We start from the raw sequence: 16,413 nt of genomic DNA, 5'->3' as shown, positions 1-16,413 counted from the left end.
GCGCCATTTGTAAAGAGTTTGTACATTCTCCCCATGTCTGCCTGGGGTTTCCCCAGGGGGCTCTGATATCCTTCCACCATTTGAAACGTATGGGGGTGTAGGTTAATTGGGTGTAAATTAGGCAGCATGGACTTGTGGGCCAAAATGGCCTGTTACCTTGCTGTATGTCTAAATTTAAATTTCAAATATAAACAGACCAAAGTGAGTGAAACATGAAAGCCTGCAGATGCTGTGATTGTAATCAATACAAAGAAATGCTGGAGGATCTCACCTGGTCTTGCTGTATCCATAAGAGGTAAAGAAATATTACTGTTGTTTTGGGCCTGAGCCCTTCCTCAAGTTATAGGTGGAAAAAGACAGGTGTCTGAATTAAAGGTTTGGAAAAGAAAGAGGGAAGAATGGGAAGATAAGGCTAGAGAAGAGAAAAGAGCAGGCACCAGAGATCCTGGAGGGAGCCAAACTGGGAGGGATATGGTGAGAGAAGTGAAGAGGTTCTTCCTCCTTTCTTTCCCCAGTCTTTAATTCAGATGCCTGTCTTTTCTCACTCATACCTTGAGGAAGGGCTCAGGCCCAAAGCATTGGTAATATATCTTTACCCCCATGGATGCTGCGAGACCAGCTGAGTTCCTCCAGCATTTCTGTGTCTAGACCTAAAGTGAGCACAGATACGGAGTCAGATCCATGTTACAGTTTGGATGGTTTTGAACAGAGGATTAAAGTAAGATCCTTCTTGCCTCCTTACTGACTTGCAGCTTTCTGTCAAAGATTATGTTATGCAGCCACATGGCCTTGTGAACTGCCTCATCAATTTCAGATTATTCAGTCAGAACTCACCTTCCAAGGTAGTTACCTTTGTCACAAGGTACTTATTAGAGCTGCTATTTATTGGAGTAAGTTTTACTTCATAGGTGGTCTCTGGGTGCAGCCGTCCCAGAACAACACTGGTTTCTTCTCCTGTGACAGTTTTCCATGATTTGCCCTGGGAATTCATGATTGGACTGTATTCAATCAAATAATAGCCTGTAGTGCCAAGAAGCAGCCTGGGCCATACCAAACGGAAGCTGCTTTCTGTGATGTCCAATGCTCTTAGTTTTTTAACCTGGATATTCTCTGTAGGGAAAAATAAGCCAGGACAAATAGATGTCAGTGGAATCTTCATGTGCAAGTGTTTCTATGTGTGTGCACAACAGAGACAGACATCTAATTAGTGATTTAAAATGGACATGGGAAGGTCCTCTATCTATTTGTGTGATGTAACTAGAACATGTAATAGCACATGAAAAGCATCTTTGCAAGTCCATCATGCACATCTGATATGTATTATGTTTTACATACATGCATGTGTGTGAAGTGTGTGAGCATCTATGTCTGTGTGCGGACTTTTGTGTTGTTTTTGATGCATTGATGAGTCAGATGCAGTACATCGCAGATGTAGAGTGTTACAGTTTGGATGGTTTTGATTTCTAAGTCGAAATGATAAGATATTTAATGTATGGAGCATGAGATTTTATATATATATATATATATATATATATATATATTAGAGTTTGGCTTGTACGAAAATGTGTGTGACAAGGCATATGAATGTTGTAGGTGCTACATTTTACATGTCTGTGTTATGCATAAATGTGTATTGCATGAATGAAAAGTTGCTACATTAATAATATAACATTGATTGAAACATCAGTTCACATATTATAGTAACTGTCATGCAGCTGAAACCAGTGAGATCTTTCCTCACACCACAAACACACTCATGCTAACGATCTCCCATTTTTTCTGGCCACTAGTATTCGTTCAGATAAAGAGGCGATAGGACCTGAAGCAGTGGATAGTGACAACAAAGAAGCAAGTGTTTAAAATGATAAGGGTGAATCTGCACAGTAGTTTCTTCTAGTGGTTCACTGGACAATGAAGATTTTGCTTCCTGAACACTTTTCAGTGCACTTTATGGATTTTGGGCTGCTGATCTTGAAAATCACCTTATCATTTTCCTATCATGTACCATTTTTAAAGATATAACATATTTTTATGATTTGTTGTCACATTTTAAGTCTACATCAAGCTACAAAACCACAAAGTGCAACACGTCATTGAAAATTCATTTTCTGCATTCGCTCTTGAACTTCTTCCCTGCTGATCTTGGTGTAGTCAGTGACGAACGTAGGGAAAGGTTTCACTAGGACATCGTGACCTTAGAAAAGCGGTATGAATGCTACTGGAATCCATCAATGCTGGCCGACTATTAGTGGACACTGACATGAGAGGCATCAGATGCTGAGTACAAATGAAAATCAGCGGCAGAACATTTTTAGGTCAGTTGAACTAATGCAATGGGTCAGCATCATTGTGCTACATTCAATAAAATCAATAAAATTTAATATTTCTCCAACTTCCTACATGATACAGCAAATCTTTGCGTTCAGCTTGAAGTTGTCTATTATAATTCCCAATTTTTTTTTCAGGATGCAAACCTGAAATTTGTTGTTATCATGTTTGGGAGCGTCACAATCACAATGTTTAAACATTCACCCAAAGTCTACAAAAAAAGGCAATCAAAAGAATCAGCAAAAAATTGTTGCTTAGTAACTAAATGACAGGCACAAGACAATTCCACAGCAAAACTCATGCAGCAAAATCTCAAAAAACTTCAACAATAAAAACAATTAACAGTGTCATTTGAGACACTTTAAAAAAAACTCACAGAAATGCTGTGCGCCTGTGATCAAGAGTGACTGTTTTGATGGTATCCGCTCATATGGAATGCATAAAGTAATGGAAAAATCAGATCTGGGCAGCCATGCCAGCAGGGATAATTTGAGAAAGATATAAAGTGAAAGAATGTCAGAAACAGAATGAAAGAGACAGAGAAAAAGTGAACAATGCGTTTGTAGTTTTAATGATACTTTTTTGTGCTCACTCATGTGTATGTATAGACATCTAAAATGGTAACGTCATTCCAGATTAAATATTTGAAACCATTCAGGATACTGCACTCTCAACATTACTGATGATTTTAGTTCTCCATATAAACATCTGCAGAATTCATGGCTGATGGCAATGCAATCTGCAATAAAATAAAACTCGTAGTATAACCCCATGTTATTGGGTGGATGTCACCCTGTAGAGCTGCCAGAGACCATGGATGTGTGCTAATTGGCAGCCTGAAAGTTAAGTTTCTCATTATACCAGTTCAGTAAAATCAAGGTCACAATCGGAATCACTGATTAATTTTGACAAATACTTCCAGTGTAATGTGCCTTGAGCTGGGAGAATAAATGAAACTAATTTCTGGTGTTTTTCATCTATTTGCAATATCCAAATGTACTTTGGAGACAAACTTCTTTTGAAGTGTTATGTGGGTGAAATGATGCACTCACTCCACAGATATCTTGTTTGTTATTTCAGAGGACAGGTTTCAATCAGAATTACAGCTAAAGAAGAACTTAATCAAGAGACCCATAAACAACTCACAGTGAAATTCTCTGTATCTGTGATTAGAATGACTGTTTTGATGCTATCAGCTCATATGAACAAAGTTGTAAAAATTTAATTCCATGCAGACTTCAGTACTCAATACCAAATCATTCCACTCCCCATCTAACCTGTCTGTGATCTCCTGTACTGTTCCAACACAACATGGGCCTTGAACAACAATTCATCTGGGACCATTTTACCCTTTGTAGTTCAACATTGTACTAGTAAAAGAAGCAGGATCACCTCAACAATATTGTTCTCACCCTATCAGAAGTATTCCCTTTCCCCTACCTCTCTTGCCCCCACCCACTTCAGCCTAAAATTAATTTGTTTCCTCACTTTTCAATCCCTTGAACCTTGTTGATTTCAATTCATGATTAGCTTAATCCCCTTCTTCAAAAGTCTGTAGATTTGATTTACAAAAAGTTTGATCATTTTGGGACGATTATCAATTGAAACTTTTTGACCCTATTCTTCTAACAAGTTTTACTTCACAGGTGAAGTCACTTTCACCCTCACTGTATATAAACTCATATCTCTGGAAAACTCAAGCCAACTTGAAATATCACACAGACACTAAAGCAAAATGCAAACCATCAGCGTTCCATATAACACCTGCAGTGATAGAAGAGTTTAAGATTTCAGGTCAATGACTTTCATGAAGTTTCACCTTTTTTTTTGGTTTGGCATCATCATCCTTTTTTTTAATCATTTAATCATTCCCAACTTGCTCCATCCTGCCACTGGTTTTCCTTTCAATTTATTCTTTCCTTCTGCATTTCTGTTCTGAACTCCACCCCTTTTCCCTTAAAACTACTTCCAGATTTGACCAAAGTCCTCATCCTGAAAAGTTAACTTATTTCTTTCTCTACAAGTGTGCTGTCCAACCCATTGAGTATTTTGAGCATTTTCTCTTCCCAATTAAAATCTTATAAAGTACTATTATTGAACAAATGCCACCCCTACCACCATTGCTTCCAATTCCCTAACTCCAATATTGTTTGATGCCTCATTCTTCATCATTTCCCTTATCCACCCCCCTCCCCCCCCACACCAACTCACTTACTGCTTGGTTTCCCTTCAACTCCTCTCAATACCCTGTGCCACAAACTCTCCCAGGAAAGATTAAATGATTAAATCTTGGTGTTGCAATGTTACAAAGTTCAGAAAAACCTTTAATTTTCCATTTTCCTGGTGCTATTTTTGTTTGCAGCCCAGTTACTGGATAATATGAATAAAATTGGAAAACTCCGGGGAGCTTGAGGTAACAAGGAGGGGTGGGCTGCTTCATGGTTGGAAATTGGAAAAGGGAACAACAATATATGGTAGCCGGAATCGAACATTTTGGCATCAACAGTTTGGTGCCAGATATTTTGGCGCTCGCATTTTGGAGATGGACAATTCGGTGCCAGACATTTTGGTGAAAAAAAAAACAAGACTTCTGTAGCCCCTCAGACATTTTGGTGTCCGCAGTTTTGCACCAAATATTTTGATGCTCACATTTAGTGGCAGACAGCTTTCCCCATGGTGACATCTCCTCACTCCCGTCTCCCCGTGGTGAAATCTCCACACTCCCCATACCCTGCGGGGACATCTCTGCACTATCCTCACCCTGTGGGGACATGTCCGCTCTCCCCTCTCTCCACGGTGATATCTTCGCACTCCCCTCTCTCCGCGGTGACATCTCTGCACTTCCCTCACCCCATTGTGACATCTCTGCACTCCCCTCTCCCGCGGTGAAATCCACCTAACTGTTAACGCCAAAATGTCCAATGCCAAACTGTGGGCGACAAAATGTCCTAGACCTGAGACATCTGTTTTAAAATTGCACAGAGCTTCAATTTTTAAATTTATCATTCTAAAAAGATTTTACAAGAACTGAAAAATTAATACAGTTGGCATCCAATGACTTTGTAAATATGTGAAAGTATAGGTTCTTCTGAACTTAGTAACATTGTAACACCAAGATTTATTCTTCCCTGGGAGAGTCTGTGGCATAGTGTATTGAGAGGAGGTGATGGGGGGTGGGGGGAGAGGGGGAGAAATTAAGGAAATGGTGGAGATTGAGGCATGAAACAATATTGGAGTTGGGGAGTTGAAAGCAATGGAGATGGGGGGGAAGGGATTTGTCCCAGACCTGAAAAAATGGGGGGGGGGGCAAAAGAGGTGGGAGGGGAAGGTATTCTGAGACAGAAGGCAATGTTTGAAGAGGGCAGGGGTTTTTCGCCTGGAACAACTTGACAGTGGGATGGTGGGGCATGTCTGAGGCACTATGCAATTTGGACAGGGGAAGGGATTGGAGGCATTTGGGAAGGGGAATGGTTGAAAACAAGGATGGTGGGGGAAGGAATCTGGAGCATGAGATAGTGATCAGAGTGAAGGGAGCAGGCTGCAAGGAAATGGTGGATCTAAGGCATAAGGTAATGAGAAGGAGTGTGAGGCATGAGATGAGAAGGGATTAGGTTAGTCTGAGTTACGAGGTAATAGAACAGGGTGATGAGTGCAAGACAGGAGGCAATAAATGGTGAGCAGGAAGCAGTGGAGGGGATTCTACAGCACAGAGCAAGGGTAGGTCTAAAGTGAGGGAAAGCTGGATCTGAAGGGATCCATTTGTTTTTCCATTAACACTTTAGGTTTCAGTAGCAGTTGGCTGCACTTTCTTTTTGCCAATGGGATTACGGGCTTCTAGGGCAAAAAAGCAGTTCAGACATTTAATTAGTTTGATACGTCTTAGCAAACACATTGAATGGAGAGTTGACCAGCTTTCTTCTTTGCCTGTTACACATTCCAAACAAAGTTTGACAACTCACAATTTTTGAGATGAACAGTATTCCAAAATTCAGGAATGCTGCCCTGATATCAGGATGCGATGAAAAATCACTCATAAAAGGACCATGATTCATGTACTGTGCTGAGATTACCCCTTCCAGATATCAGCACAGTAATTTAAGAATTATAAGTAGCCAGTGAATCCCCCAGAGACAGTTCCACCATTCAGAAGTGCTCTTCAACTCTATTTACTTGCCTTTTAGTAATATACTCTGCTAAACATAACCAACAAAAGAAATGGATCATTTTCAACTTGTATCATAGACTTTTGGCAAACAGGTTTCTTATACACTTTGTATGCAAAAGCACCTCCCCATTTCACAGTCAAATGCTAAGCTGTAATTTGAAGATTATATTCTATTGTCAGGCATTTTCTCAACTGAAGTTGTTTTCACCTTCTCCTTCCCAAGATCGTGTTATATGGCGAGCTCTCCACTGGCCACCGAGACAGAGGTGAACCAAAGAAGAGGTACAAGGACTGCTCAGTGGGCTCCAACCGTGCATCTTGGCGCCTCACAGTTCGGCGGGCAGCAACCTCCTTTGAAGAAGACTGCAGAGCCCACCTCACTGACAAAAGACAAAGGAGGAAAAACCCAACACCCAACCCCAACCAACCAATTTTCCCTTGCAACCGCTGCAACCGTGCCTGCCTGTCCCGCATCGGACTTGTTAGTCACCAACGAACCTGCAGCAGACGTGGACATACCCCTCCATAAATCTTTGTCCGTGAAGCCAAGCCAAAGAAGAAGAAGAAAGAAGAAGATACCAATAAATACTTTTGCATTTTAAATACTTAGATGGACCATCCCATAACTTTGTAAACTCAAAGGAATACAGGGCAAGCTTATACAAGTTTCCCAAAAACTTAGTCCAAGCATAATTCGGGTGAGCCTGCATTATACCTCCTCAAAAGGTCCATACATTGTAAACTCTGCAAAACCCAAAGCATCTGCATTTTCTGCTGGTCTCTGGGTCCACAGATATCTGTTTGATTGACAAACACTATGTATAAAGGTCATGGAATGCACAAGAACTCATGCAATTAGAAAGACTATGCAAAGGGTAAAATCATAATGAAACATTGGAAGATGAAGCCTGTGATTTAGAAAGATGTGCCCAATGATTGTTAATGTGATCTTCTGCAGTAAATTACAGTATCGTCTTCTGAAAACATCCAAATAATCCTCAATAAATAGTAATTCTTAAGTTTTTGACTGATTTGCCTATAATCCCCATCCCTCTAACCTGAACAAGTACTGCAACCTCCAACTTTACACTTGGAACTAAATGAATACCTCGCACTTTCACCAGGTTGGATATCCATTGGCCACAGCTTTATCCAAGCATTTCATGTGCCAACTCATGTAACTTCCTATTCCCAATTGCATGATTTCTGATAGAATCTTAACCTCATTATACTGAAATTAATAGACATTTTGTGAAGTAAAATTCAGGGCAACTCGTACGCTTCGGATTTTAAATTAACGATTACAACTGGGTTACTGAGTGAAGACTCAAGAAGGGAGACTGTGTACACCCTGTCTGGGACAGTAAAATCCAATCATCTGCAAAAATAATTTGGGAAAATTGTTCAACCAGACGCTGTAGATGAATCAAAAGATTCACAACCTGCTGAGAGCGAGATCGAGGGTGTTTAAAGCCAGTGATTCAGATCTCTGCAGGAAGTCCTTATAAGACTAATGGAAGAATATTTCAGGAACAAAGAGGCAATTATGAGGGAAGCTGGAGACAGAGTCAGCTATAGCAGGGATTGCAGGCCATTACATCCAACAAAGCAAGGCTGAACTCCATAAATAGCTGTGATGCTTGACTACCCAATGAGATGAATTTCCTTTATGCTTGGTTTGAGAAGGAGAACTCAATGGTGTCAATGAGAATCCCTGTAGAGGCTGATGATCCTGTGATATCTGTCTCAGAGACCAACGTCAGAGCATTGATCAAGAGGGTGAACTCTCGCAAGGTGTCAGGCCCTGATGCCATACCTGGCAGGGTACTGGAAATCTGTGCCAACCAACTAGCCAGAGTATTCTCGGACATTTTCAGTCTCTCATTGCTGCAGTTGGAGATGCCCATCTGTTTCAAAAGGGGCTCAAGAGTAGAGCGAGCTGCCTCAATGACTATTGCCCAGTCGCACTCACATTTATGTGATGAAGGGCTTTGAGAGGTTGGCCATGGCCAGAATTAACACGAACCCAAGTAAAGATCTACAATTCGCCTACTGGTACAATTACTCCACAGCAGATACAATGTCACTGGCTCTCCATTCAACTGTGGATCACTCATTTAAAGACAACAGCAACACGTACATCTGTCTGGCTACTCTTCATCGACTACAACTCAGCCTTCAACACCATTATTTCCTCAGTGCTAAACAACAAGATCCAAAACCTAGGCCTCTGTACCCCACTCTTCAACTGGATTCATGACTTCCTCATTGGAAGACCACAGTCAGTAGGAATCAGAAACAACGACTTCTACTCACTGACAATCAACATAGGTGCATCTCAAGGATGTGTACTTAGCCTACTGCTTTACTCAGTCTACACCTATTGCTGTGGGTAGGCACAATTTTCCATCTACAAATTTGCTGCTGACGCCACAGTCATCGGCTAAATCACAGACGGCAATGAGGAAGTGTACAAGAGGAAGAAAGATCAGCCTGTTGAGTGCTGTCACAACAACCTTGCACTCAATGTTAGCAAAACCAAGGAGCTGATTGTGGACTCCAGGAGGTAACCAGTCCTCTTCGAGGGGTCAGCAGTGGAGAGGGTCAAGAATTTAAAATTCCTGGATGTCAATGTCTCTGAGGACCTGTCCTGGGGCCCTATTCAGCAGCTGTACTTCATGAGGAGTTGAGGAAATTTGGTATGTCACCAAAGACTCTCAAAAATTCCTACAGGTGTTCTGTGGAGAGCATTCTCTCTGGTTGCATCACTGTCTGGTACTGACATAGGACGAGAAAAAAAACTCAGAATCGTTGTTAACACAGCCAGCAACATTGGGGCATCAGTCTTCACTCCATCGTCAAGGACCCACACCACCCAAGTTACGCCCTCTTCACTCTGCTGCCATCAGGAAAAAAGTACAGGAGGCTTAAGTCGAGCACTCAGTGGCTCAAGGACAGCTTCTTCCCCTCGACCATCAGATTCCTGAATGGACAATGAACCACAGACACTGCCTCACTTTTTCCTATTTTATTGCACTATTTATTTTTGAAACGTAATTTATTAGCCATGTAACGCTGCTGCAGAACAAGAATTTTGTGATATGTTCATGACAATAAATTCTGATTTTCCTTCAGATTCTTCAACTTGATATTAATAATAAAAAGATACACAACAATGTGTGTGTGTGTGTGTGTGTGTGTGTGTGTGTGAGAGAGAGAGAGAGATGAATCAGAAAGGATTGGGAATAGAATGCCAGAGACAAAGACTTTGGGACAGACATGCAGGAAGCTACAGGCTTGATTAAATTTGTCAGTAATCAATAGTAGCATTGAGATAGATTTCAGTCTAGGGAAGTGATAAGAAGGGGCAAGGTGACATCAAAAAGCAAGGATGAGAATTTTAAAATTATAGTGTGAGTTGAACAGAAATTATTGCCGATCAGAATAAAGTCAGCAGAATTTTGGATAATTTCACTTGTTAGAGGGTAAACTGGTCACGTGCGTCTATCATCGGTGACATCTCGTTTCAATTTGTCAAGGGAAATGTAGGAAAATTAGTGAAAGTGACTTGCATCAGATTGATACAAAAAAATGTGCAAGAGTGAATGAGCAGGTGGATTGCATGCAGAGTTCATGCAGAAACTAGTTTTGTGCTAGATGCAACACATGTCTGGGTATTGTGTAACATTGCAAGTTAAAAGCAAAAGGGAAAACTAAACCTCACGTAGCACTAGCCAGACACATGGCTGAGACAAATCAGTAAATATGAAACAGATGTTGCATCTTGTCTGATCCACCCCGCCCCTCCTCCATCCTGAAGCAGCTACAATTGGGAAGCGACGTCATAGTTCACTGCGATTAAATCCAGGGGTTCCAGCTGCTCTAACGAGCAATGCATGCTTGCAAATCATAATAATACATGTACCACACCACATACTGGAAATGAAACTATCATTATGCTACTGGCACTCGCATGGCTGAAGAATGTAGAGCTTTCAGTGGGGGAGCAGGGGAGTGTCTTTTGTACAAATAACTCAGAGCTATGATGGATGAAAGAATGTTTGTCCTGTCCAAATTTGCCCACATTGAGGCAGCCTATATAGATCATCTCTTATTTCAAAATGTGTTAGTTGATTCCACGATGCTCCCATCTATTTTTATTTTCCACGTGACACAAAGCATCCTAATATGTGCCCTGAATTTTGACGATAATACACTTGCCCTTTTCTTGTGATTTAATGTGGTATTCCACTGAATATCTTGTTTGTCCATGAAAGTTACTTCTTGGATGCTTTCTTTTCTGGTGACTAGAGATGAGAGCCAGAGAGGTCTGGTCAGCATTGATAAAACTGCATCTGTGCAAAATAAGGTTAGAATCAGAGGACAGATTAGGAACTGAAAATATTACTGTCTAGAAATTGCACACATGGCCACTTATAGTGCCAAAACCAATCTCTTCGCTGTAGAGATGTGTGAAATTGACCAACACACAGCTTTAGATTTCAGATTTATTGTCAAAGTACACACATGGAATCACATAAAATCCTGAAACTCTCTTTCCTTCAGGCAAGGCAGAATAACCACTGATTTGTAGTGCCAAAAAAAACACCAGACTCAATGTGTGCATGCAAACAAATAAAGAAATGTAAACATACTGACTGTGCAATACAGAGAGGGAAAAAAAATCAATAAAGTGCAAAAGTAAAACACAATGCTGGAGAAACTCAGCAGGTCAAACAGTGTCTTTTACAAGATACATAATCAATGTTTTGGGCTTGAGCCCTGATGAATTCCTTGACAAACCAACAAACATACCTTGTAGAAGGCCTCAAGCTCAAAACATCAGTTACATATCTTTACCTCCTGTGGACACTCTCAGAGTGTCGGCTGAGTTCTTCCAGCATTTCTGTGTTTCTACTAATTTTAACCATCACGATGTTCTACTAGTTCTACCGAGGCTACATTGATGGTGGTGTGGAGCTTCAATTTATTTTGGCGTGGGAAGAAACATGGATTATACTTAAATGGGTGCACACTTGTTACCAGGTGCATTCAGTGGATAAGTCCCAATTTTGGGACTGATGTGATTTCACTTGGAAGTCATATCCAGTGCGATGGAGTAGATAGAATCTCTGAATGCTGTACACATGTTGGTAATGTAAAATAAATTATTAGGAACTTGATAATCCAACAGGAATTTTTCGGGAAGATGGACATAGAGTAAGAAAAATATGGGAAAGGATCATAGTATACAAGAGCTGAGGCAGAATTGTAGAAGTGGTTGAGTCAGATGTAAATAGAGGGAAAGGGGAATGATTGGTCACGTACTTACCTTTGTCGGGAGTGGTGCTGGCCACCACTGATGATGTAAGCAATGCGGCACACGGGGTAATAGTGCGCATGCACGGGGGTGTTAAGCATCAGTATACAGGTGCAGGAAGAGGAGAGTGAGAGTGTCAGGATCATCCCTGTGGCAGTGAGCCAATGAGAAGGTCAGAGGAGTTTAACTGGGTGGTGTTTGGGGAGTTGAAGAATGCAATGTTGTGTTCAGGAATAATAAAAAGAAAATTTGTCTCCATGGTGTGGTGAAAGAAGCAAGTGAGTGTATTGCTTATTTGTTTGTAAGCTATGGAGAATCAGTGATGTTACAGATTTAAATAATTCTGCTCACTCTTCTACTGAAATGTGCAATAGCCCTAACACACAGCCAAAATCACTTGAAATCAGACACATTCTTTCTTCCTTTCTCCCTGTTCAGAGGTAGCTGGATGTAAAGAAAGTGAGTCCACAAGGAGAAGCGATGAATAACATTACCATTTTTGGATTGAGAATCAATACCTTAGAGCCCATGGTGCTGGTCAGAAAAGGGATAGCAAAGTTTTGGATGCTTAAGCTTATTTCAAGTGGCAAGCTGCCAGAAATGCCTCCGCATTGTTAAATCAAGCAGGCTTCAACCACAGCTGAGCTGAGGCAGGGTGGAGTTAGCTGATGATATGCATGTGAAAGTTCATGGCCTTGAGGACTAAGCAAATCTGCAGACATAGGGACATCTGAGGGTCAAAGATAATATCAAATGACCTGATAAAATCAGTTACCAGGGAGGTGGTTGGCAACAGTAACTAGTAAAGAAAATCCACATGGAAACAAAAATGATGAGCTAGGTCCTCTTATTGTAGAAAATAGCTGCTATCCAGTACTGGATAATAAATATTTTCTACAATAGGAAGACCTAACTCATCATTAAGCAAGCAATGTGCAAATCAATGATGCTGTTGAGGTCAAGAGATGTTGTATTTTGGGGCAATAGCAGCAATGGGCAACAGGTAGATGTGCAACAAGGGAAGGGCAAGTTGCAACTTTGGGGTAACTTCAAAGTGAAGGTCCAATGTAGGAAGAAAAGCCATGGAGGCCGGTTCTTTTTTTATGACTACTGTACATTTTGGCAAACAAATCGAGTTGTAAAACCCTTAAAAAAAAATCACTCAAAAAGTGGGCTTCGACTTTTACACCGGATATATTTTTGAGACCTTAAATTTACCGGAAAAAAAAACAGATCAACATCAATTCGGCGTACAAGTTGATGCTGGAAGCACCTCCCCACTGCCAGTGCTGCCACTCCCAAAAACCTGCCCACCGCTGGGTGCTTCCATAACCGGTCTTACCTGGGACCCTGACGTCACCGTCACCACTCCTACCTGATAGGCAGAGGTTCCTGTTCCCACTGGGAGCACAATGTTGCCGCTCCAGCTCTGTGGGCCATTACTGGTCCTGCCAGGTAGGCTGAGGTTTTTTTTTTGTTGCTTACTTGATTTACAGCTTTGTTACTTGCAATTGAGATGCTTTAAATTTTTTTGGATTGTTCCTGGGAGCCCGGACAGCTCAAAAAAAGGGGGTCAACTTATATGCTGGATATACCATAAAACCATTAAAATTAGGCCAAAAAAAGGGGTCAATATATCTGCCAGTTGACTTGAATATCAAATATGCAGTAAATAATGAACCTTGACAAAGAATAAAGTAAAAACACACAGTAAAATGATAGAGGAACTCAGCCAGACTCGCAGCATTCATAGGAGATAAAGATATATTACTAATGATTCGGGCCTGAGCCCTTCTTCAAGGTATATACCAAAAAAAACAGGAATCCATCTGAATAAAGATTGAACTGGAGGAGTCTAGACCAACAGTCAAAAGGTGTTAATTGGATATGATAATAGGAAAGGTGAAAATTGATTTTGGCTCTGTGAAAGGAGAGAGAGGGTAAATAGGGGTGGGGGGGAAAGAAGAGATATAGAGAGAGAGAGAGACAGAGAATGGGGAGAGAGAGAGAGAGATGGAGACGGGGTGGAGGGGAGAGAGAGAGGAAGAGTGAGAGAGACAGAAAGTCCAAGAGACCGAGCTGGGGGAAAGGCCACGGGGGGAGGGTGGGTGGTTTAAATGGAAACCGGAGTTGATAACAATACCATCTGGTTGGAGGGTGCCCAGATGGAAGATGAGGTGTTGTTCCTCCAATTTACAGGTGGTTTCAGTATGGCCGTGCATGAGATCATGGATAGACAGGTCAGTAAGGAAATGGGACAGGGAATTGAAATAGGTGGCCACAGGGAGATCCATGTTATTGTGACAGACAGAGCAGAGATGCTCAATGAAGCAATTTCCAGTGTGTGCCCAGCTCTCCGATGAGCAGGAGACAATGGGCACCAGATGCAGCAGATAACTCCTGAAGATTCGCAATTGAAATGTTGCTTCACTTGGAAGCACTCTTTGGGACCCCAATTGGTGATGATGGAGGATGTGTGGCTGCAAGTGGAGTATCTCCAGCAGTCACAGTGGACACAGAGGTTTGTGGGGCGGTTGGTGAGGACAAGGGGAAATCCTGTTCTTTTTGCACTTGGGCGAGGAGGGCCAGGGCAGATGTGCAAGTAATGGGGGATGTGTAGGTGAGGGCCGAGTTGAGATAAAGCCATGTTGTTTGAAGAAGAAGAACATCTCTGCTGATCTGCCATGGAAACCATCATCCTGGGAGCAGATGCAACAGAGACGGAGGAATTGAGAGAAGGAAATGGAATCCTTACAGAGGACTGGATATAGTCTAGGTAGCTGTGGGAGATGGTGGGTTTGTATAAGATGTCTGTCGAGAGCTTGTCTCTCAAGATGGAGACAGAGAGATCAAGAGAAGGGGATAACGTTGGTAGGGTTGGACAACCCATGTTGACAAGCTCATCATGGGTACACAAGGCAGCATTAAAGTAGTCTTTGCAGAGGAAGAGTTGAGGGGGTTCTCCCCCTGACATTCTTCAGTCTTTATTCAGATACCTTCCAGTTTTTTAAAAACGTAACTTGAAGGAGGGCTCAGGCCCAAAACGACAGTAATATATCTTTACCTCCTATGGATGCTGTGAGACCAGCTGGGTTCTTTCAGCGTCTCTGTGTGTTTTTATTAAAATCACAGCGTCTGCAGACTTTTGTGTTTCACTCAGAGGATAAGGAAGGGTCACTGGAAGATGATGGCAGAATAATCATGTCAAAGGCTGTCAACTAGTCATCAAAGAGGAAGAGATGTATCACAAATGTCGGTTAAGAGTTGTTTCTGTGGAACCATCAGGCATTGTTTGGGAGTAAATATTCTTTGAAAACCTCTTTATATAATAACAAAAATAAATTGCTGAAAATCTGAAATAAAAGCAGAAAATGCTGAAAAAAATTCAGCAGGTCAAGCATCAGGTAGAAGGATAAACAGTGTTTCAGTCTGCAACTGGTTGATATCTCCATGCATTCCCACCACCCCCCCGCCTCCACCCCAATCCCCAAGATCTCCTTGCCAGGTTTACATTTAGTTTCAAAAAAACTAAAATCAAATAGGATTTGGAGACTCATGATTCAACCTCTGTAAGTAAGCTGTGTGAGTTTTCTCCATGTGCTCCAGTTTCCTCCTACCCTCCATAACATATGGGGTTGGTAGGTTAACAAGGTGTAATTTGGTGCCACAGGTTTCATGGCTGGAAGGGGCTTCTACAGTGCTGTATCAATAAAACATTTTAAAAAACTGTAGTGAGAAGAAATTAAATAGTGTAAAAAAAAAGTTACTGTTTCAGAAGCATTCATAACTGGAATTAATTTAATATGATGAATGCAGTAGGTTGTGTCAAATCACAGAATCCGAATGTTTTTCATTAAATCATGTCATCATATTTGCAATAAACCGTATAAGAGAGACGGGGTGAAAAATTCATGTATTTCAGATTTACTGTCAGAGTACATATGTGACATCACATACAACCCTAAAAATCTTTTTCCTGCAGGTGAGGCAGAATTACTACTTACTAAAAAAAACTGACTCAATGCACACTTGGAAATAAAGAAAGAAATGTAAACAAACTGACTGTAATACAGAGAGAAAAAGAAATCAATAAAATGGAGAGTAAGAGTCCTTGAATGAGTCTCTGATTGAATTTGTGTTTGAGGAGTTTGACAGTGTCTTTCAGGGTAGTGAAAACGGGGTTTCCTTTTTGAAGTGTCCAGAAATGTCAGAGGCAATCGTAGACAATGAGCTTGTGTAATCAGAAATGTAGTAACATTCAGATAGGGCAATTTTTAATTGACGTTAATTAAAATGTAAACCTGTGGTTTCAATCAGCTTTTCAGTGAAATAAGTTCCCTAATACTTTGCGTTCACCAAGTGAACAGACAAAGCTACTGTTTGAGGTATCATCCAAAGTTTAAATATTTGGGAACAGCATTAGCTGAATCCAAATAAATCACTGTCATGGGGAGAATCTCATCAGTGGTCTGATGTCAAGGGAACACTCATTTATGGATCTGGAGAGGCGACAAGATTTTTTAAGAGGAATGCATGAAACACGTTCACTTTGAAAAACAAAGTTGCAATGCATGAACTGCAAGGAATAATAAGTGCTTGT

The 16,413-nt window shown here is 41.1% G+C and overlaps 1 protein-coding gene across 2 annotated transcripts in view; it reads right to left on the bottom strand.

Annotated features, from left to right (window-relative positions):
* The window catches only part of vwa1 (von Willebrand factor A domain containing 1), a 48,131-nt gene that overhangs the window by 7,304 nt on the left and 24,414 nt on the right, over positions 1-16,413 (bottom strand). For both annotated transcript variants that reach the window (XM_069918791.1, XM_069918790.1), the window contains exon 3: positions 835-1,110. In XM_069918791.1, the coding sequence (XP_069774892.1) occupies positions 835-1,110 (276 nt within the window). The remainder of the gene's footprint in view (positions 1-834; positions 1,111-16,413) is intronic.

Source organism: Narcine bancroftii, chromosome 2 (assembly GCF_036971445.1).
Source record: "Narcine bancroftii isolate sNarBan1 chromosome 2, sNarBan1.hap1, whole genome shotgun sequence".
NCBI lineage: Eukaryota > Metazoa > Chordata > Chondrichthyes > Torpediniformes > Narcinidae > Narcine > Narcine bancroftii.
This window is presented reverse-complemented; position numbering and strand designations above follow the sequence as displayed.